Source organism: Somniosus microcephalus, chromosome 3 (genome assembly GCF_052327205.1).
Source record: "Somniosus microcephalus isolate GS21.2 chromosome 3, FLI_Smic_1.0, whole genome shotgun sequence".
Lineage (NCBI taxonomy): Eukaryota > Metazoa > Chordata > Chondrichthyes > Squaliformes > Somniosidae > Somniosus > Somniosus microcephalus.
This window is the reverse complement of record NC_140989.1, coordinates 327,912,966-327,936,292: the sequence shown is the minus strand read 5'-3', so window position 1 is coordinate 327,936,292 and position 23,327 is coordinate 327,912,966. Positions and strand designations below refer to the sequence as shown.

Here is a 23,327-nt window from a genome sequence, read left to right as displayed (position 1 = left end):
TTCAAGAGTGCAACCTGCCAGTTGATGTCTTTGTTAATTGTGAATCAGTTGGCCCAAAAACTTTGTTTTATCCTTGTTAAAGGGGGAACAGTAGTAGGCTGTGTCTCCTTTGATGTGTTGCTTTTCAGATGGTTAATTTTCATCTCGCCTTGTCGTGTTCGGTCTAGTTAATCAACTTTTGGAACTTGAGGATTCATTCCTTTTTTTTTACAAGCTTACATGCGATTGACTTTAGATCACATTGCTGAATTTAAGATGAAAGGGATTTTTCTCTCTCACTGTTTCCCTTTGTGAGCTAGTTTTGATCAAAAACCATACATGATGTACCCACTATTTCCAGCATTTCTAATAAAATTAAATTGAGCTTAAATTTATATGTAGGTCATTTTAAACAGCACACTCAAGGCTCCAATAAAATAGCATGTGCTTCATTGAGGGTCTGACTGCTTGGTGTGGCCCTCAGTCATTTCTGTACCAACTAAAAACAAACATTACTTTTGCTATGTATTCATTTAATTGTAAGGTATTTTATTGTTTATCTCCTCCTTCCATCCAGTGACACATGTCTTCCCCCAGCTGAAACGGTGAACAGGGGACTTGCTTCCAGATCAGTGTCACTGTATGGCTGGCTGCTACAAGTTGCACAACCACTGCCCCTGAGTTTGACTTTCCCTCCAATTTTCCCTTGACTCCTCAGTGACACTCTATGATTGAAGTCAGTGGCTCCCCTGTGAGAAAATCCCAAGTGCACACTTGTGTCCTGGCACTGACTCAAAACTGGGTTGGCCTTCCCAAAATAAAACTGTATATAACTTTACTTGTCCAACTTTAACGTTATATTTTTGCCCTTCTTCAGTACAGTGGCAGGGGATCCAATTGATTTAGTTCACAGCGTATAGTGACACTTTCATCTAAGTTATAAGTATTTTAGTTGTTTTGACAGTCAAAGCAAACATACACCACACTTCAAACAATAGCGGGAATACAAAATATATTGGTGTAGAATTTACCCGCTCATTTTGTTAATATATTCCCAACTGTTGTGCAAAATTTCATATCATTCTAGTTTGAGGCATATGGAAAACTTGTGAGGACTTTACACTTTTATTCTCTTCTTTACAATGTCACAAACACAGAAACTGAGATTAGATTTTTGTTCCTGCACTAGAGCAGTGACTGAGTGGATTACAATCTGAGTTTGATAGTAAAGGAGGTCTCTCAGCAAACCTCTCCTCTATTTGTAATTTACTTAGCAATATGTTTTATGAGAAGACGGCGCCCCTTTAATGGAAGGAAATATAAGCATAAATTCACTGATCCTGTGCTCCCTGTGGGAAGACATTCTCGAAGGGAGTGCACACTGGAGACAAGGCTACAAAACTATAGCATTAATTCTCCGGCCTGCTCGCCCTTCGAGCACAGCTCTCCACTGGGAGTGCCGGATTGGCAAACTTGCTCTCCAGGGATGTTCCTCTAATTATTATACCTTCAAAAACATATTTAAAAAAAATAAAATGACTGTGACATTTCTGTTTTTCCAGAACAACGGAATGTTGCTGTATAAATGGAAGGTTCTGTTTAGGCTGTGATGTAGATATTCATTGAGTAGGCCCTGCCACCCCCTAGTAGCACAAGTATTAAACTGACAGTCAACAGAGCCAAGCAGTCAGAGGTGTTTGGCTACCCACAGCAAGAGGAGGGAACTTAACATCTGTCAGGATATTAAAAATAATGCTTTCTAATACTCCCTGTTTGTGGTCTTGCTCTATGATGCTGGTTTACCTCACACTGGATGTCTGCCAGCCCTTCAATTTGGACTGTATAGCAGATGAAAGCATGTAGGAAATGGAGCCGTACTGTGGGGAAGTGGGAGCCAGGGTAGTAATCGGGGAATGAAAGTGAAAGGCATGCACCACGCAAGCCAGGAAATGACTTACGCACTCCAGGCCAAGAGAGGCTGTACTGTCTCAGTGTAGATTTTTATGAGTGAAAGGACAGCCCATTACTGTAATCAAGGCTTGGACTATTCCTATTTTAAAGGCACAGTGCTTTGTTTTCTCTGATACTCCTTTTAACATCTTGAGTCCGAAAATCCAGTACAAAGTGTAAACAGTCAACAATACTACCTCAGGGCTCAAAAAGAATTCACAGTTCCCGATCAAGGATCAAGCACTGTGAAAAGTTACTGGTCCACATTTCCAAATCGTGGTCATTGCAGGAAAAATAATGTTTATCTTTTGTGGGTAATAGACTTACGAGTTTTGAGTATCTATTCTTACTTTCCTATCTTCTTTACTCTGTTTCATTTTACTTTACTTTACTCCAGTTGAGCTGTACTTTATTCCAGTTAATCTGGAGGGAGGGAGGACCAACTGGGCTCGAGCTGCACTACAGCATAAATTATTATTATGCATATTTTTTAGAATGCCCTCTGGAGGGATGAGGTACAATATACCATTGTTCAAAAATAAATTGTAAAAAAATTCAAACACTGCGTTCAACTCAATGTGGCAGGTTTCATTTAGCAGTTTAATTGTTGTAAGTGTTTAATTTACACACAACTGCTCGAAGGGAAGAATTTAAATAAAGAAAAACTATAATATTTTTTATGAACGGGTTAAATAGTTCGCCGCTCATACATAAGGCATCACTGTCTCCTTCCCCTCCTCTCTGGGTCAGATGGAGGTATTCAGGAGTCATTCCAGTCTGTAGGTGTCCATGTGCTGCACCTTTGGGCCTGGCTACAGCTGGGTAGGAACAAGCAGCAGTTCTGTAAGCTCAGCCTGTGGTCAGCAGATATGATTTAAGGAAGAGGAAGAGTGAATTTTGTACTCCAAAAGTTGCGGATTGTTAGTGCTGTGGACTGGAATATTTTTCTCCCATCAAACTTTCCAGGTCTTGAGTTAAATGCAGGATAAAATTCTTTAAACTCCATTCCGCAACCCGTGCCTTAACCCCAAGATGAGACGAGCCACCCCATTTAAACTGTGCAGAATTTCCATTTCCCATGCCAGCCATCTTTATGGCCTCTGTGTGAGATTGTCTGTTTAGTACCAATTTCTTCCATGGACTCTTGCCCACTAGGAACTGGATCAAGATTGCCTTAAACTCATTTTGTTTAAGACTCTTGCAGAGGAGACTTTCATTCCCTCAGTCTAAACTGGGTTTGATCCTGGTTCCCAAAGGTGAAGAGACAATTTTTAATCATGTACACCACTCTGACCCTAGCAAACATCTCTTAAGCTAGAGCTGGTAATTGTTGACATGACTGATGCTGAAGTGAATGGCTATCTTGTTGAACAAGTTTCTTAGGTTTATTGTCACAGTAATCACATGTTAATTATACTATTCATAGTATTGTTTTAAATGTACTTTTCTGTGGGTTTTTTTCTGCAGTGGGAAGCAGAGTGAGTCGAGAGTTAATGTACACACGAGACAAACTGGGCGAGGAGACGATCTTCACTACACAGATGCTAATTCAGACCTCGAAAAAAGAAGGGGAAAATATCCTTATTCAGGAGGCATTGCTTCAGCACCTGGATGCCGCGCTAGCAGCCAGCAAAGTACAAGTCTTGCTATATGGAAAGTAAGAAAGCTGCTCCCATCACATATTGACACGAGGGCCGGGTTTCAGGCGGGCGGGGGAGGCAGGGCAAGTGCGAAAACACACTCGCTACCCTAATTTTTAGGTCTGGGGTATTTCAACTGCCGGAACTCATTTTAAATGACGCCAGTGCACTTCCCATCCATTCTGGGCAGGAAGAGGGCACAGAGCGGCTGGTGGCAGCTGAGGATCAGGCGGCCAAGGGCCTCTTGCTGGCTTCCAGGTGTATGGTGGTGTTTCGGGAGGGCCTGGCCCCACATCGAAAATGTTTTCACTAGTTGGATGGCCTCTTCGTCCTTCCCACCAGCTGCCGACCTGATTCAACTTGACGTCATAGATGTTCCTCCCTCTTAAGTCATTCTTTCATGCCTCCACTCAGTATCTGATGACACAGTTGAAAACTTGTCCTGCTTACCTATATTTTTGGGGAGAGAGGAGCATCCACAAACAATATTGTCTACAGAACATTTAAATTAAATTCTTAACAGTACAATGTTCAGACATCCACAGTTGTAAATAAATTCGTATGTTCATGCACTCAGTAATTAGCATTGCTGGCTCCGTCAGTGTACTGTTTAACCAGGTCATTGCCCTTTAACCTTTCTTTCAGGTCCTGGGATTTAAACAAAATCTGTTACAAATCTGGAGTGCCTATCATTGAGAATGGAATGATTGAGCGAGTGAGTATGACAAAAATTATAATTTGCTATCTCAATGGTGTCCCTTTGCTCTCAAGAGCTTTTTGTTTTTAATTCTTAATTCTCAGAGAATTTTCTGGTGATGATCAAAGTGAGTGATATCAGTGCTGGGATACCATTTTATATGCACTGAATTTCAGTATTGCAGTCCTGATACGCAATGACGTTTCCTCAGCCCGATCCCCACAAATGTGCCCAGAGTATTTGTTATGCACTGAATCTATGACCACATTCAAGTAAAGTTGGTATAAAAACCCATTTCACTCTGATTTAGTTGAGTTATTTCCATCAAGAGGCAATTTAGAATGATGACTTAGCAGTGGAGTACCCCATGTTAGCCCCATCTATCAGGAGAAACAAAGGGCTAGAAATTCATCCCGGGCAGTGGCACAGAACGGGCGGTATGGGATCGGCCGGCCGTTATACGCAGCGCCTGATATTCAGTGCCATTGACCTCGTCTAACGGGCGGCCGATCCGACACCGCCCGTTTTGCGCCACCGCCCGCGACGAATTTCTAGGCCATAATTCCAGAATCCAATCTGCTGGAACTGTGTTTAGACTGTGCAACTATTAGAGCTGAAATAGAGAGAATTCTCAGCTACCATTGTGGGCTGGATTCACAAGCACATGCCAGAGGTGAAAGCTCACTGTACCAACCAGTCCCCTACAATGATTATTTTCTTAGCACCAGTAGGCATTGGTCAGTACCTTTCTTTTCCCCTGTTCGCACCCATTTTCGCCCCTCCTCTCCATAAGATGTCTCCTTGCTGGGCATGGTTGCTAGTCACCCTCCAGTACCTTGTCCAAATGGCCAGTATTCATATATCAGCTTTGGTACTGAATATTGACAGGCTGCATGATCACAGGGGGCATTAAAGGAGAACTCAATCCTGTCCCCATCCAAGCACCCTCTACTTTCAGCAGAGGTCACTGGATAGGCATCGGGGCTGGAAGCCATGACTCAGTTTTGCTGCCCTAACCTAAGGGTGCTGAGGTCAATTGTAGCAATCCTCCAACCACCCCGTCTAAGATCGACTAATTCAGCAGAGATTGGAGATGAGCCCTGGACCTACCTTGTCTGTATAGTTCACCAGGTAAGCTTGCTGAACCATTGGGGAAGCCATTTAATATCTTAACAGTATTAGCAATGCTCATAAATCTCTACCCTTTATACCCAGAGCACTTTGTTAACGGGCCTGTGCCCTCACACCCACACCTTACGGCTAACCATCTCTTTGTCTTGAAACGCAAACTGGCATCTATATTATTTATTATGTTGTAAGGGCGAAAGGGTTAATTTAATATGGTGATGGGGGAATGCAGACTTTTTTTTAAAAATGCTCCCATGTGGAGATCCTGACATGATATGACACTATGGTATGGTGTACAATAGAACTTGCATGTTGCTGTCAGGGTTTCAAAGCCAGCTAGTATGATCGAGACGCAGAGGCAGAAGGCTGATGACAGGCTGCCCTGATTTATGGCTGGCTAATGGTTTGGAGTTCAACATGGTCTCTGCCAACATAGTCTGTATATGCTCCAGCGGAAGAGGATGTTTGGCACACACCATCATTAATTATCTCCTCTGTGTTCTGTTCTTCCTCCTCTCCCATTCACCCCGCCCCCCCCACCCCACACACACACACACATAACCACAAATGATTAAACATCAATCCCGCACTGACCACAATGGGTATTGTAGTTTACGAGGATCAGAAATCCTCTTGTTAGAATCAAGAAATTAGTACTGTATAGTGTCTTTTCATATGTAAAGGTATTAGCTTTTTTAAAAAAACGTAAGAATTATGACAGATTATTGTGTCCTGTTATACTCAGGTTTGACACTCAGCCATACAGTTTTTGGCCGAATTCAAGACTCATAAAAAAGTGCTGTTAAATAAAGATGTCTTTTTTTTTCAGTTAAGCATCATAACTCGCCAGTTTGCCGTTTGCTTGACTTTTCTAATCTGTAATTTAATCCAGTGGTATATCGTATTTTAGTATTCCTTCTCTTCCATGTCTAGTCCCGTATCACATACGGAAGAATTCTTTTCCGAGTTCTTCGCCATTTGAAACAAAGGAGGAGCTGGATCTGTGGGAGAATGAGTTGCAATGTGGGAAGATCCAGGCCTTGTCATCTGGCTAAAAAGGAAAGCTCGTTCAGACCAGAGTTAAGGCTGGAAGTTAAAGAGCAGAAGTTGTTGGTTACAAGCTCGGGCATCAAATTCTGTCAACCCAGCGGTGGACCGTATTAGAGACTGTGTGAGAGAGCCTGCCGAGAATTTGAAAGGATCTCCCTTGTGGCCTATGGGACGTACCATCAGATTAAGGGAATGTCAGGAGCCAGTCCCCCACATTTCCACTGATACAGCAACTAAGGGGGTGAAATTCAACTTCGGTGGAAAATTGGGCAGCGTGCATAATGGGCGGTCGAAGCACTACCTCCTGTTTCACACCCCTGCCAAAATTGAATTTCACACCCTAGGGGCTGGATTTTGTCAATGGGGAGCTTTTGGAGGCGGAACTCCCACTTTTTGGGTTGTAGTCCCGCCTTCATCGACTTGTGGCCAACCCACGCTATTTTCCCTTGATTGACCTTGTTAAGCCCGCCCAGCGGGTTCAGCAGACCAATTAAGGGACACCTGGTTACTGATGACGTCAGTGATTGACATTTCATCTGTCAAGAGCTTTTGACAGATGAAAAATCAGCATTTGACAGCTCTGTAAAGCTGTCAAACACTGACAATCTGTCTTCTAACTTGAGTCCTTCTACTCAGACTCAGTTAGAGATCTCTCCAGACCAGAAAGCAGAGGCTGCAGCTTTTGACAGTTCAGCGGCCATTCTGCTTTCTGTGCCGGTGAGCTGAGGGACTCCCGAGAACTCAAGGAAGGAAGCCTGCAGGAGAAAGTAAAGGTAAGTAAAACTTATTAAAACACTTTACACTTACCTCACACACTTACCTCTGCACACATACACCCATCACTCACCTGCACAATGGACATCTCGATCCCTCCAACCCCTTCAGACCGACGGTTCACCTCGCTAACTTGGCGTGGTTCGGAGCCATTGGGAAGCTCACACTTCAGGGCTCAAAATAGGGATTAGGCAAAAAACTGCCTGTTAACTACCTGTTAACAGGCAGTTAATCGGCACTAATCCCCTTCCCGCCTCGGGAAGGCAGCTCCCAGCACAGGTCGGGTACCCGCCTCCTGGGACATTGGCACGGAGGCGGGTTGGGGGCGGGATGGGTCCCTGCCCCCCAATTCTGCAATTTTCTCACCACTCCCACCTCCAAATCCGCCTCCTCGGGGCTTGGAAATTTGAGTCCCCTGATTTAAAAGTAAAGGAGGACAGTGACATATGGAGGAATTCATTACTGAATAAAGACGGGCATTCTGCCATTTTGCATCAGTAAAGGAATTTCACCCCATTGCAGTGATAGATTTGTTACTCTCCAATTCTCTTGCTGTGATGCAGGAGAGTGTAGTGGCCTTATTTACATTCTTCTGGCCAGCTGCCTGCCAGGAAGTGGGTGTAAAGAGGCAGCTGTCTGGCTGCCGATGGGCGATGATAGCATGCAGGTAAGTTACGGGAGGTGGGGGCGGGTCTGAGCAGGGTCTCGCGGGTGAGAAGGGGGGAGCCCAGGGCAGCAGAGGCTCAGACTTTCCTTGTGGGGCCTGGAGGAGCACTCCTGCTCCATTCTGGACTGACAAAGATAAGAACCTCTTAGGGCTTTTGCTTCTTCTGTAATAAATAATTCTGTTAAAAAGCAAGCTCCCCAAATGGCTGTGGGTAAATGCACTGCTTGGGGTGTTATTGAGCCACACTAACCAAGACATGTTCAGTCCCTGGTTGATATACAGTTAGTTGATCTTGGCCAGGGCGGTGCTAAAGATACTATGATTGGCTTTAGCATGCCTGGGCTAAGGTGTGGAAAATCAGCCAGTGGCGATCATTATGCAGTAACCCCTGCTGGATGGCACATATCTGTGGACGTTGGGCGAGGGCAGGGTTAGGTTCAGCTCTGATGGATCTTATGATTGAATAGCCTGATGAGGTTTCACTATCCAGGAACACACATGAACAATGACTATTTGGGGCGAGGCACTGAAGGATTACCATTGCCTTGGAAATGTACCCCTTTGCATGAGTCATCCTGGACAAACTTGGGTCAGCCATGATCAGCCTTCCCCCAAACCTCAGTCTTTAACTATTTCTTTTAGCACTGTGGTAGCACTATGACATTTTATCAAGTCATTTTTTTTCCAGTCTTTGCAATTTAGTGAGAGACTCAAGGGTCAGTAAAGGGATTGCACCACCATAAACCAAGGATGTCAATGCACACACACCAACATTTATAGACACGGTAATGTCTTGCCCCCCCCCCCCTTCCCCAATCACTAAAAATACTTTGCTTCGACAACAGACTCTAATTAATGGAAACCAACAGTCAAAATAAGCCTAAATGAATTGTTTTCTCCCAATTTTTCTGCTTTTATTGCCTTGGTTATGGTAAAATATAGTAATATTTGTTCACTTGCTTTCCCTGCACCCTCTAGATGATTGAGAAGCTTTTTCCCTGTGTCATTCTAACTCCCCTGGACTGTTTCTGGGATGGTGCCAAGCTTCAAGGAGGTTCTGCTTATCTACCGTAAGTACGACTGCGTTAATGATTATGTTTCTGGGGTTTTAGGGATTGGTACTCTGAAAACGACACACTGGATGTTTCTCCCAAGTTTTGGGTCTGAATTAAAGTGGTGAGAGGCTGAACAATGGCTTGCATTCTTCCCCTGCGATGTGGTTACTTGTCAGGCGGAGCAGAGAGACCCATGGGAATTCTTTGTCAACAGACGGTAACTGAAGTTATTCTCATGCTAATCTGAGCCTTATTGCTGCAAGTTGCCCAACAAATAAAATGTACACATTATTCATGCCACGGGCCCGATTTAAAAAATGCCCCTGAGAAGAGAAAGGCCCTCTTTCGATTAAAATCAGCTCACTTGACAGCATTCCATTCTTGAAAGATTTTTCACAGCTTTTTTTTTGTGTTTACTCTGTAGTGTTAAACTGACACTGACTCTTATTCTTTCAAATGCTCTTTTAAAAAAAAAAATCACTGTGTTATGTGTGACATATTCAATATTTAGCATCTTTTGAGTTTGTTTCCTCCCTCCCTCTGAACCACAGAACTTTCCCCACTTCTCTCCACCCCACCTCACCCCACCCCACCCCCTCCCGTCCCTTTCCCTTCACTGCCGAGGGTTAGTCTGTGTGTGCCGTCAGCTTCCGCTTCAGTTCAGCCAGTTCGAGAGCGCGAGAGAGAGAGAGAGAGAGAGAGAGAGAGCGAGAAAGAAGGAGAACAAAGAATGGCAATCTATTCTCAAAAGTGGAAAAACAAAAGGGCTTGAGCAGGCTCACTCAAGCAAGAAATAGGAGATAAAGGAGCCTCTCTTTGGTTGCAGTAGAAGGGGTTGCTGGTATGTGGGAATCAGAAAGAGCTTGCTTCATGCGATGCCTTGCTCATGAATTATTGGAGTGTCATTCTGCCAGAGTTGGACTTTTTATCCCCCTTGTCTTCTATTTGAGATGTCCTGTACACTCGCGTCTCTCTTTCCAACAGATTTTTTTTTTAAATCCCTTCACTTGGAAAAAAAAATCAAAATCATTGGCAGGCTTTATTAATGAGAAAACAATTGAAAATCAGACTTAAAAAGAAAACTAATAAAACAAGGCAGTACCGATAGTCAAAGAACATTTTAAATCATTTCAGTTCGGATAGTCGGAACGCTGGTTTCAGCTTGGGCGCTGCTGTAAAGCTCAGGAGATATTAAAATGACAGCCAAGTCCTTTTTTTTTGTTAAGTGAGTGTCTGAAAAAACACTTTTTTCAAATTTCCTTTACGGACATATGGCCAATGCTGAACCATCAAATCATTTATGATCGATAGCATTTCATGTCATGTGTCACAGATTCTTTGCAAGACCACTGGCTTTATCGTTCGCGCGGAAAAAGGGACGGTATTTTGGAATTCAATCCCCAAAACACCCATAAAAATCGCAGAATCCCGTGCAATAAAACAGAGTTTGACTTATTCAGTTGTCCTGATCGTTTGCGAGTAAACCTTAAACCTGTGGTGATGATGTCACAGATTGTCACTTCTCTTGTGCAAACATCACTACGCATTAAGGAGCTGAAGTCTGCCACCAGTCAGCATCTGCTGACAGCCACCGGCAGCACAGAAATGCAGTAAAACACCAACATCTCTCTGCCTTCATTTGTTTTAATATATATAGTATATATACATAAGATATTAAATGAGAGCAGATGGTAAGGAGCAATTTTAAGATTGTTACCTGATCTCAGTCATTAGAGGATAGTTTGAAAGTTTTTGAACTTCACCCTTATATCTTGCGCACTTTATGCTTAAAATACTAGCGTATAATCACTCAGTATTCCATAGCTCATCAAAGTAACATTTTATATTATTTACTTGGGTCACCTAAGCAACTTAGCTTATTTAAATGTTACAGAAAGGCTTGCAATAAAAAGGACAATAGATTGACTTATTCTTCCACCACTCCCCCACCACCCCCCCCCCACCCATCCTCCACCCACTCCAGTAAAGTAGCTAAGTAAAAAGAGACCTGACAGTTCTGAAGAACTTTATTAGGTCTTGTCGAAATGGAGAGCGGCAGTCTGGGGAGGAGGGTGCGAGGTCCATATAGGAACCTCTTCTATCCTGCCTTCCTGAGTGCAGTTTTCCGCTCAGCTCCCAAATGGTGATGAGCTGGCAGCAGTGAGTATTGAAATGCACTGAAATGAGAAGAAAGAAAGAGAGAGGAAAAAAAAGACACTCTTTGTGGTTGCGGGAGAAAACCGTACAAAAGGATATTTTACAGATGAAGAGATTAATGATTTAATGTGGCTGAGAAGAGAGCTGTTACATGGAGAGTGGGAGGAGGAACGAGCACAATGGGGGAGGGGGAGAGACACAATCAAGAGTGGCAGCCAGAGTTGGAGACCGCAGAGCTCTGTTTGTGGGGCGTAATCTGATTATTTAGAGGAAAGACCTTTAATGAAAAATTAATTTGATCGGGCCTGACATATAGCCTGGATAAGTGCAGGTGGAGAGTGCCCGCTGAAGGAAAATGGGTTTATTAAAACGTCACCTAATTGCAGCAGAGTTTGAAATCTTAAACAGGAGGTCACTAATCCCATCTTTAAAGAAACACGAATGGTGGGAACAGGATTCTAATGTCTTGCCACATCAGATATCAAAATGCTTTATAAAATGATTTTTTTCTGCAGTTCAGCTAATTGTTATGTTTCTCTTACTTTCTAATAGGGTGATATTGTGCTGTGTGAAATGTTAGCACATTTGTATGAAATTCCTCCGTCCACTATTTTAACAGAGACAGTAAAATACTGGATAGGCCAAAATCATACAAGCGTATTAATACGTTTGCATACTAATATTCCCATTGATATTTTATTGGTGTTAACATTAAGATTATTTTTTGGTTTTGGTATATTTCATTTTCTTGATTGTTGAATAAACACCCTGTAAAACTAAACTATAGCATAATGCCCCAGGGAGCCATTTGCCCTATTTCCTTAAACATAAAGCCTACAGACAGAAAAGCTCACAGGTAGGGTGGCCTCTTAAAGCCTCCTTAAAGGGCCTGTTCCTCTCACTCACATGCAGGTTGCTTCTTATTACAGTTTAGTCAGTTCTTCAGCTGACAAGCATATCTCATTAACCACCCCAACGACGTCAAGTCAGAAGAGGAGGAGAGGGTCTCTTCCCCACGTTCCCTGCAGGAATTTAAAATGACCCAGGACAAACCGCACGCCAGTAATATCAAGACATTTGCGAGATCCCCAGTAATTGTCATGTCTCACTGCACAAAGTTAAGAAATGCGAGTGGGCACCGCGGCCTGATCAGGCTTTCCCTCACTTTGTTCCTCCATAATGGGATAATACATGGTCTTTTACTCTGCATCTGGCAATGATATAAGCTTAAAGGAGAAGGTACCGCTATGGGTAAGTATCGTCAATAGGAAGTACTTACTCCTAGGCTAGCTCGATGTGTTTTGTAATATTTTGAGGGGGGGGAGGGGAATTAGCAATGAGAACACAAAATTTTCATTTTGAAAAATATTTGTATTTATGGGGTTCCCCTATTTATTCGTCCACTTCTTGCTGTGAAGGATGGGGCAGGTGTGGTGGAGTGACATGAGACTTTGGACAGTATCAATGACAGCGGTGTCTTTAGAAAGTGATTGCGGGCTGGTTCCTTTCAGGGTAAACAGTTGCTATTGACAGAAGTTACCTGTAGAGTTGCCTTCTCCGCTAAGACGAACATTAGAAGTGTGGAGCAACTGAAGCACATAGCGATCAGAAGAACTTGGTGACATGGGGGAGATTTCTTCGTTTACTGTTTGTAGCCAAAGTTATACATGCATTCTTCATACATGTGTTTTTGATTTCACTACAAGTGGTGGACAGAGGAAATCTTCCTGCACAGTAACTGAAACAGATATTATCACTTCTATAAAGAGGGAGTCTTGTCATCAGTAGCCCCCTTTATAAACTGAACAGTTAAAAAGATTTATGATTGTCAGTAACGTTTCTTTCTGCAATGCCTATTTTTGTTGGGTTTTTTTTGGGCAGCAGATATTTTTACTCAAACAGTAACTGGAATAACATCATCAACAGAATTGACTTGTAGTAACTGCTGGACCTGACAGTGGGGAGGTGATGAATTAACACCTGCCGTTGAAATGACAACAGACAAAACAAAAAATTCAGAGGTTTCCCAGGTTAACGATAATTCCTCTCCCTTATACTGTCTCACTTTGTAACTCCTCCAACACACACCCACCCTCTCACTGATTCACTGTATAAATAGCAATATCCCACATAAAAATCAACAGGATAGACAGAAAAAAGATTTTAAAAAGGTCTTGATGGTGAAACATGCCCATTAAAAGAGATCCTTGATATTGAGACATCCTCTGTAAATAACATCTGCTTGGTTATATTGAAAAAAGTTCAAAAAGCAACGTTAGCAGAATCTTTGAACAAACTTGGCACAGAACTTGTAACACCTGGCCACGTATTCCGAAACTAGCAATATAGTTAGCATGAGGGCGAGAGCTAGTCACAGAATTCAAATGCCTTGGTTAATAGAATGAGGGCAAGGGCTAGTCAGAGGAGGCGTGATACATTGGCCTGAAGTTGCTCAGGTCACTAGGATCGTGTCTGATGGCGCCTTCCGGCAGCGCTGACCTTGGTGCGGTTAGTGGGAGAGCACCTCATTTACTTGGGCTAGTCAGGTGCTCGTGCCATTTTGGTTGCATCTCCAGTGTCAAATTGCCCACGCCCGCCCAAAACTTCAGCGCTTGCATATCTGTGGGGCAGGGGGTCTCCAAGTGACACACCCTGCGCCCCCCCCCCCCAACACCCCGACCCCAGCCATCATCCCCACATCCCCCTGAGCAAAGAGGTTTATCTATAAAAAATGTTTTAAAAATCACGGTCTTCAGTGTTCCAGGGTGCTTGCCTGACCTGGGACCTATGGTGGAGCCCACATACACCTTGTGGATGCTGGTACGCCTCCACTCACACAAGGTACCAGCCTCCACTGATATGCCAGGTCCCACTGGAGCTTGAGGAGTGCGAACTCCCAGCTCTGAGAGTTCCCACCCTTCCTCTACCACCTAACCATCAATCTGCCACATACAAGGCAACCAGGAGACTCACAGAGTTGGCAGAGACCCAGTGCAACCAGGTTTACATAATTTTCTGTGGGGTTCCTGCCAGAGTTATGCTGGGAGACCAGCAGAACCCCCAAGGCATTTTGGATCCATTGTCACTAGTGAGGGTAGAGATTGGTTCTGTGATGCTTCTTCTCAAGTGAAAAACATAGTGTTATAATGATCAATATTATTGTACTTTTGCAATACTTATAATGCTGTGTTTTAAAAAGAGTAATTATTTTTTCTCTTTGATTTGTCCTTTATGAAACTTAGTGGAGCACTCCATCTACTGGCTTTGATAAGAACCATCAAAGTTGGCTTTGAATGCTAGTCAAGAATGGGTTTTGAACTTTTAGCCCATTGGTTGAGCATGCAACAAATAGTCCATGAGCTATCACATCTAACTCCAGTGAAGAGAGCTCAACCTGCATGGTAAATAATACAGCCATTGTGGAGATGAATCCTTAGCCTGTTTATAGACTACCTGTTACAGACTACTCCAGATTCGTGCATCAGTGGTATCAATCGGAGGTGGGGGAGCATATTTGTTGGCTTAGCAAAAATGAACAATTTATGGATTATTTTTCTTTCAACAGAGGAAAACCAGATATTCAGTGGCTGAACCTTGACCCTGTGCAGCTCTTGGATGAACTGGGGCAGTTTACATCTTTGGAGGGATTCAGGGAAATGCTAGATAAGGCCCAAGTAGGACATGCTTACATGGATAGACCTTGCTTACAACCAGTTGACACTGAGTGCCCTATGACTGCTCGAAACAAAAAATCACTGGAGGTAAGCACTTTAGCAATTTATTTCTGTACTTTTGACCTCAAGGTAAATTTTAGTCTTTAGCACTTCCAGCGCTGAGCTTCACATGGCGGGAGTAATACAGGAATTTGGGAATAGTCCCAGTGCGCAAAGCTCTGAATTGCGAATGCAACAGAGCAGAATTTACCCGGTAGTTTTTGACAGTTAGGGCCAGTGTACTTTTTAGTTGTGAAGGACCCCAGTATTCAGCATATGGCTTCCTTATTCATTTGAGGAGTTACATTAAGAGACCAGGTGAAGTTTGTTGAATATTACTGCCATTTCACTTCTTGGTCCTGGGTTTTTGAATCCTGACGAGACTGATAGAATGAAAATCTCCTCCCTCCGACAATGGTACAGGACCTATGTTGGAAAAAGTCTAAACCCAATTTCTTGTGGGTGTGGGTCCACAGAACAAAGCTACGCACAAATTGGCAGTTGCAGGTAAAGTTGTCCCTTCTGCTTTGTTCATCCACTGCATTAAATGCCTTGTGAAGGCTCTCAGAAGAAATATGGGCACAGGCAAGTGTGACTATCCGGAGACTGGGAACACTCAGATCAAGGTGGCCCTTTACATGTAAGTTAGTAGTAAAGGCTCCAGTTATCTACTTACATTTTTAAGAGAACTAGTGATGCCTCTGTTCTCTGTGAACCCCCACTTGAGATTAGAACCTGTTACTTGAGTGTGAACAATGAAAGCTCACAGTTATGTTACTAAGTGTAAATTAAACATAATTTTTATATTGTTACAGGCTCCTAATATTCCCACAGAATTAACTGGAGGCTGCCATGGATTCTCAAAGAAGTTTATGCATTGGCAAGAGGAGCTGATTTTGGGCGGCGTGAAGAAAGATTCCCAGAACATACTGCTGAGGTAAGGCAAGAGGGAGAAGAAAAATTAGAGGAGTTAGCATTGGGTCTAAGTGGCGCAATTAGGTAAAAGTCTGAGTCTGCGGTTTGAACCCATACCAGACTGATTATATGAATGTGTCTTTTCTATCTTAAGTGGCTAATAAGTTTATCGGGGATGAATTTCCATGGGGCTCCCCCAATCGTTTACCGTAACTTCAGCGGAAGAGCTGCGGAAACCCTGGAAAAATGGCATAAATGCCGTGTAAGCCGTTTTTTTCAGGGTGTCCGTGGCTCTCCTGCCAAAGTTACAGCGGGCGATTGGGAAAATCCACCATGGAATTTTACCTCCCAGGGAGTTTAAAGAGGCTCAGGCCATTTCCTAGTAGTCTTGAGTCTACAATACAAAACCATCTCTAATCGTACGCTAATTAACACCTATTGGGGACTCAGTCAGAAAGGCAGCAAGAGTGGCTGGAGTGAGAAATGCACATGTCACGGTGGAGAAGCAGATGATATTCTTTTGAAATTGCAGGGTAAGGTATAGCATTTCTGGCATTCTTGAAGGGGCTCTGCCTTACAGTTAACCTGTGCTGTAACTAATCTGGGAGTGAAAACTACAAGCTGTTAAGAGGTGGGCAAGGTGGATGCCCCTATAGGAATACCAGCATTCTGATCCACAGAAACATGGCTCTTCTGTCTGCAGGATGAGCCCATGCTTCTGCCACAGGCTAGTTACGTAGTGACTTGGACTCCAGGATGCCTGCCAACCCTGTCAACCAGAGCAGGTTGTGTATATCACAAATGAGGGCGAAAATGTGTGCTTACCTTATTGGGGGTGCTTCAGGAAGGCGCAGTCACAGTTGCCAGGTATTAGTTGATCAGGCCTGGCGCTGGTGGTTGTGCAAGTGTTGCACCCACTTTGACGACATTCTAAAGAACATTCAGTTTGAAAACTAGCCATTACGCGATCATAGAATTATTATTTTTATTAATGTGGGCTTGCTTTGTTTTGGTCCCAAGTGGTTTTGAAAGAGTTAAAGCCTAAATCAGGCTGATTTGCCTTCCAATAACCGCACTGCAAAGGAATTCCTTGCAAGGGCAATCAGTGCTGCCCTTTGACCTGAACTCTGGAGTAGCCAGCTGCAGTAAGTGGATGCTCATATAATCCTGCCTCTTACATCACTCTTTCATTCTTAAAGAGCGAGTCCCACCATCAGGTCCCTTTTAAAGAAGAGGGTCTCGTCACTGGAACCCCTGTTAAAGAAGGAGCCTCGCCATCAGGATCTCATTACTGGGATTCCCTTTTAAAGAGACAGTCTCACCACCAAGATTCCTTTTAAAAATCAAAACGTTTCAAAGAATTATCATTAACTTTAACATCCTTCTGCCTATTTATTTCTGAGTGCCAATAATGTTATTAGAAGAACTGTCATAAATAGGAAATACAAAGCCTGTCAGCATGAAGGAGCTAAGTTAATATCAGTAAAGATACATGGCCTGAACTTTCAGGAGTCCCACTCCACCACCAGACGTTACGCGGAGCGGAAATCCTGGCTGCCCGTCTGAAATTGCGGGAATGGGGCCATTTGTATGATTGGGTCAGAACTCTGCTACCTGTAAGGGGGGGTTCCAGCAGCACCCTTCCCAATTCGCCTTGTAAGTTTCCCTGCCTGAGATCTCGTAAGGTTCCCGAACTGAAGAAAAGGAGCTTCTTTTAAAAACCTTCAGCTCCAATGGGAGCCTTTTGCTCGCAGGAGAAAGGTTATCGATCCGCTCTGGGATTGAGAAAGGTTATCGATCCGCTCTGGGATTGAGAAAGGTTATCGATCCGCTCTGGGATTGAGAAAGGTTATCGACCCGCTCTGGGATTGAGAAAGGTTATCGATCCGCTCTGGGATTGAGAAAGGTTATCGATCCGCTCTGGGATTGAGAAAGGTTATCGATCCGCTCTGGGATTGAGAAAGGTTATCGATCCGCTCTGGGATTGAGAAAGGTTATCGATCCGCTCTGGGATTGAGAAAGGTTATCGATCCGCTCTGGGATTGAGAAAGGTTATCGATCCCCTCTGGGATTAACCCAGGTGAGCTCTGGATCTTGCAACACAGGTCATGTCACTTCAGCTACTTCACATTGTGGTGTTCAGGAGTTCTTCTGAACCAGTCTCCACTTAAATACCAAAACAAAATACATTGGATGCTAGAAATCTGAAATAAAAACAGAAAATGCTGCAAATACTCAGCAGGTCAGGCAACATCTGATGAAAGGTCATCGACCTGAAACGTTACCTCTGTTTCTCTCTCCACAGATGCTGCCTGACCTGCTGAGTATTTCCAGCATTTTCTGTTTTTATTCCACTTAAATACCATCTGTGCTCAGTATTTTAACAATTTTATTTAACATCATATAGAAATACACTGGAGGATGGCAAGGATGTTAACATAATATTAAAAATAACATTATAACACCCGTAAAAAAAAATTACTACAGTGCCAGTGAAATTCTCACTTTAAGAAAAGCTGTCATCTTTAAGGCGATGCTAGTTATAATTGGCCAAAATATTGCTTTGTTTCCATTATTAATTAATGGAAATATGTATTTTTAACAGAGATGGGGGAAGGCAATAGGTGACTTCAGTTGTGCAGTGGCACAAAATGTCACTTCTGTAAAACGCTGTGTCAATGGTGGTCGTGTACTGGTTTGCAGCTGCTATCTCAATCATGTGTGTTCCTCTCTTCCCGGACTAAGCGGGTCCTTTCCAGGGTTACCATTTTACACCTCCCAGCAGCCTCTTCAAAAAAGGCACTGGCAGAAGTTGGCAGCTGATCTCCCTGACTAACTCCAGGACTGCCTGGGGAGCAGCGTGTGGCTCCAGAAAGAGAGAAACCTAAAGACAGGAGAAAATAACACAGATCATTTCAAATTATAAAAAGGAAATACTTTAAACCATAAAAAAATGAATGGAATGTTATACAATCCCAGTATTTTTGAGCCTGTTTTTTCTATTTAAAATCAATCTGAAATGAGTGGGATTACAACAAATTTGGTCCCTTGCCCAGAACATGACCTGGGAAATCTCCATGGATGTGGTACAATCCCTTTAAACAGGCCGTGAAAGACTTGGAAACATTACTTTGTGATATGATTTATGATATCCTAGTTTTGCTCTTTGAGCTATGATTGTCAGTGTGCCAACCAGCAGGCTGCCCAGTAGCTGAAAGCACAGACTGAATTTCTTTCCACCTGTGACACCACTCCTGTGAAGCCTCCATGATGGAACTGCCTTAAAATTATGATGTTATTAAGGTGTTGGGAGGACTCCTACTGGCCTGATGCCCAAGGCTATTATAGGTTACCTGACCTAGGTCTAAAGCTTCAGGCTCAGTATATGAGAACGTGACTAAACGACATGTAAAAGAAGCCGCAGTGGACTAGTGAGAGCAGGGACTTGTACAAAGCCATGAGCTTATTGAGAAGAAGAAATTCCAATTTTCAGTTCTCAATCAAAAGGAGGAATCTTTTAACTCCATAGTTCCACAGGGATTAGCAGCCCTCCAATACATCAGCCAAGCAGCAAATCTTCATATAGGAGTGTCAGTGGGCTGTTTGACTGTGGAGGACTTCTCATCCAAACCCAATCCCGCCCTCACCTGATAGCCACACATGCACATTCTAGCAGGGCTTCACTGGATAGGGATCAGGAGTAGGAACCCTAGCTTATTTCTCCCCTTCCTAGCCCAGGAACACTAAGGCCAGCGGTAGGGCTTCTATTTCTGTCCCAGCTGATACTGGTTAACTCAGCACAGAATGTGTGGGATAGCTGGTTTAGTACCACAATGTGCAGTGCATTTACTCACAAATCCATCAGGGAATGTGTTTTGAAATGTGTTTTTTTTTACATATTTGATTATTTTCTCCTTGTTTTCCTTTCTTGATTTCCCACATCATATACTTTGAGCAGAGAGGGCAGGGCAGGGCAGGCAACCCACTCCCAGGCCTTTACCCCTCTATAACTTAAAACTAGCAGGTGAGTGCAGGTGACTCTTCGCCCAGTTTTTTTCCATCCTGTTTGGAAGCATGTTGATACCTCTTTCCCACCCTGGATGCCACAGAACTCTGAGCAGCACTGTTGTAATGTGGGAAACGCGGCAGCCAAGTTGCGCACAGCAAGCTCCCACAAACAGCAATGTGAAAATGACCAGATAATCTGTTTTTTTAATGTTGGTTGAGGGAGAAATATTAGCCAGGACACCGGGGATAACTCCCCTACTCTTCTTCGAAATAGTGCCATGGGATCTTTTACGTCCACCTGAGAGAGCAGGAGGGGCCTCAGTATAACGTCTCATCCAAAAGACGGTACCTCCAACAGTGCAGCACTCCCTCAGCACTGCACTGGAGTGTCAGCCTAGATTTATGTGCTCAAGTCCCTGGAGTGGGACTTGAACCCACAACCTTCTGACTCAGAAGTGAGAGTGCTACCCACTGAGCCACAGCTGACATCCTGAGGCCATGAAAGGCACTATATAAATGCAAATTTGTCTTGTTTTATATTTGTTAAATACACGTTTTGTTTGCCTCTTTCCTCCCTTACTCAAGTGCCGAAGCTCTCCAGACCATGTATCTACTGATGAGCCCCAAGCAACTTTATGAACATTTCAAGGATGATTATGAAATCCACGATATCAACTGGAACCAGGAAAAGGCAACGGCTATTCTGGAAAGCTGGCAGCGGAAATTCGTAGAGGTACTCCCTGCTGTGCTCTTTCCTGTTCTTCTTTTGGAGTGAACTATGAATGGAGTTGATGCTACATAGTGGGGGAAATTAAATAAGACATTGATTTCACAAATAAAGAACTTACCTGCTTGGTGGGCAAGGGGAAGGGGCAGTAAGCAGCTGAACAGGTGGTCTCAATCTAAGTAATAAAGAAGCCAGAACCCATTTTGTTACATTATTCTAATTGTTCACGGGGATCAGCGTACTCTTTTGATTGGGTGCTTAAACAAATTGACTGTAAATTAATAAAACTTTAAATAAAACTTAACAAATCAAATTACAATTTGGTTGCCCGGATTGATAATGCACTCCAGTCCCCGCGGCACCCACCGGTCGCGAAAAGCCTCAAGCGTGCCGGCGGACACCGCGTGCTCCATCTCCAGGGCCACCCGGGCGCGAACATGGCCGCGGAAGAGAGGCAGGCAATCGGGCCGAACGACCCCCCCAACCGCCCGCTGCCTGGACCAATTGATGGCTTTTTTGGCCAGGCCCAGGAGCAGTCCTATGAGGAGGTCCTCCGACCTGCCCGCTCCCCTCCGCACCGGGTGACCAAAGATCAGGAGCGTGGGACTGAAGTGCACGGGGATCAGTGTAGTTCAGTTGATCATTTCAATGGCAGTTCCTAATTTGTTGACAGACAGTTGCCTCAGTTGTAACTGATTGATCATTGATCTGCACTATCCAGTATATGAATAGGTAATGATATTACTAATGGACTGGTTATTGTCCTTAACTGGCTTTAACTGGTTAACTATAAAGGATGACCCCATGAGCATCGTTCACCAGCACTTTGAAACACTGCTCCACTCAGAATGTTGGTTTTGGATTGAGAGCAATGAATGGAACAACATAAAAGCATGTAACATTATTTTATAGCAAATGCTGAGCAGCTCATCAGAGAGAGTTTTTGAGCAGTTATTTAATAAGCTGTTTAAAAGGCCAATGACTAGTAAGGAGTGTTGATCATCAGCGCAGTACATACCATGGATCATAGATCAGCAGTACTCATCGGGGATTGCTGTCTTGATATATTGCTCAGTCAGTTACAGTAACCATTTTGGCCACTGGCCAAACCAATCGGTATAACCAGATTCCACTGTTGTAGCAGACAGTGTGTAGGTGGCTGTGACTTAATCTTAGGGTTTATATGATATCCATAAAGTACTGAAACATTGATTTTATGGTTTATAATGTCATCTGGATCCCTAGATTAAATTAAAGACAGCTATTACTCATTACCACCCATCCAGCACTCTATGTAATTGTGTCAGAACAGTTAAGTACTTACTTTGTATATTTGTAATATTTCTGTTATGAGAATTAACTTTTTGAGGAAATCAAGAGTGTATGGCTAAAAGGATGTGTTGAATATTGTAGATATAGATTTTAAGAAGATGTTTGATAAGGTGACATATCAGACAGAGGCTTGTTAGAATTAAGGCACATGGTATTAAAGGGAACGTAACGGCATGGATAGATATAGGGGGTAAACAGATCTATTTCAGATTGGCGGGCTGTGGGTAATGATGTGCCCCGGGGATCTAATCTGAAAAGCAGTTTGCTTTACATTTATATAAATGATTTGGACAAATGCATAAGGGGCTCGGCAAACAGTGAGGGACATTGCAGGAGGACATAGACAGGTGACAGGTCCAATTCAATGCAGAGAAATATGAGCTAGTACATTTTGGGAAAAGACACTGAAAGGGAATATACACCAATTATTAAGATTCTTAATGAATTGGAGGAACAGAGAGATCTAGAGGTGTTCCCTCTTAATGGCGGCGATCCTGTTGGGAGCCCACCCTTCATACAGATTGAGTCCCAGAGAAGGAACTGGGCCAGGGTGGTGAGTGAATGTCCCCCCTCCCACCCTCCTGGGACAGATTTAGGAAAACCTAGCTCAGAGAGTCATTAGAACATGGGCACATGAGGCAGAGACTATAAAATCACTTAAATGGAATTGGATATATATTGGTAAAGGAACAATATAAAATAATACAGGGAAAAGATAGGGAAATGGCATCAGAGTAGATAGCTTCAATTGAAGAGGTAGCACCAGAAGAGGTGTGATGGGCCAAATGGCCTCACACCTTCTATGAATCTAGCTGAGCTGTTTCTTGATTTCAGGGGAGGATGTTGCAACACCATAGAGGTTATTATGATGCCATAAAGAGTGGTTGGTTCCACTAGAATACAACAAAATGGCTTCTTCTTTAATGCCCTTATTCGGACTAGTTTGGATTTTGTGTCATTGAGGAGCCCAGTTGAGGGCTGGACACCACCAAAGCTGAAAATGTAAAAGTTCCCCATTGGCCTAATGGGCAAATGTGTGGTGTGGCACTGAACCTTTACAAGCCAGAAGGTTTGTGTTTTAATTCCCAATCTGTGCTAAGTTACCTGGTCTGAGCCAGGACACAACAGAAATAATTTTCACTATTGTAACAACTTTCACATAATGAAACATTGCAAGATGCTTTGCTGGGAGATCTGGAGATATGAGCAGGAAGACGGAGAGAAGTTAGGGGTGATGACCAAAGGCATGGGCAAAGACGGCAAGTTTTGCAGAGGCTTTTGAAGGTTGAGAGAGGGGTAGCAAGGCAGAAGAATTTAGGAAGAGAATTCCAAAGTGTAGTGGCATGGTGCCTGAAGGGTCTGTCCCAAATGATAGTGTGAAGGGGAGGGTTTTGCATAGTAAGCCAGAGCCATAAGAGTGGAAAATGTTTGCTGAGACATTGGCCTTCGATTGGGAGTGGAAAAGTCAGCCAAGGTTTTCCATTCCTGATTCCTATCCAGTGAACACTGCTGAAAAGTGTACAAGTATATACGAT

The 23,327-nt window shown here is 43.4% G+C and overlaps 1 protein-coding gene across 1 annotated transcript in view; it reads left to right on the top strand.

Moving 5' to 3' along the window:
- The window catches only part of ptch2 (patched 2), a 127,008-nt gene that overhangs the window by 43,231 nt on the left and 60,450 nt on the right, over nucleotides 1-23,327 (top strand). The window contains exons 3-8 of the mRNA XM_085983125.1: nucleotides 3,397-3,586; nucleotides 4,215-4,284; nucleotides 8,864-8,955; nucleotides 14,663-14,858; nucleotides 15,626-15,747; nucleotides 20,319-20,466. Of these exons, the coding sequence (XP_085839251.1) occupies nucleotides 3,397-3,586; nucleotides 4,215-4,284; nucleotides 8,864-8,955; nucleotides 14,663-14,858; nucleotides 15,626-15,747; nucleotides 20,319-20,466 (818 nt within the window). The remainder of the gene's footprint in view (nucleotides 1-3,396; nucleotides 3,587-4,214; nucleotides 4,285-8,863; nucleotides 8,956-14,662; nucleotides 14,859-15,625; nucleotides 15,748-20,318; nucleotides 20,467-23,327) is intronic.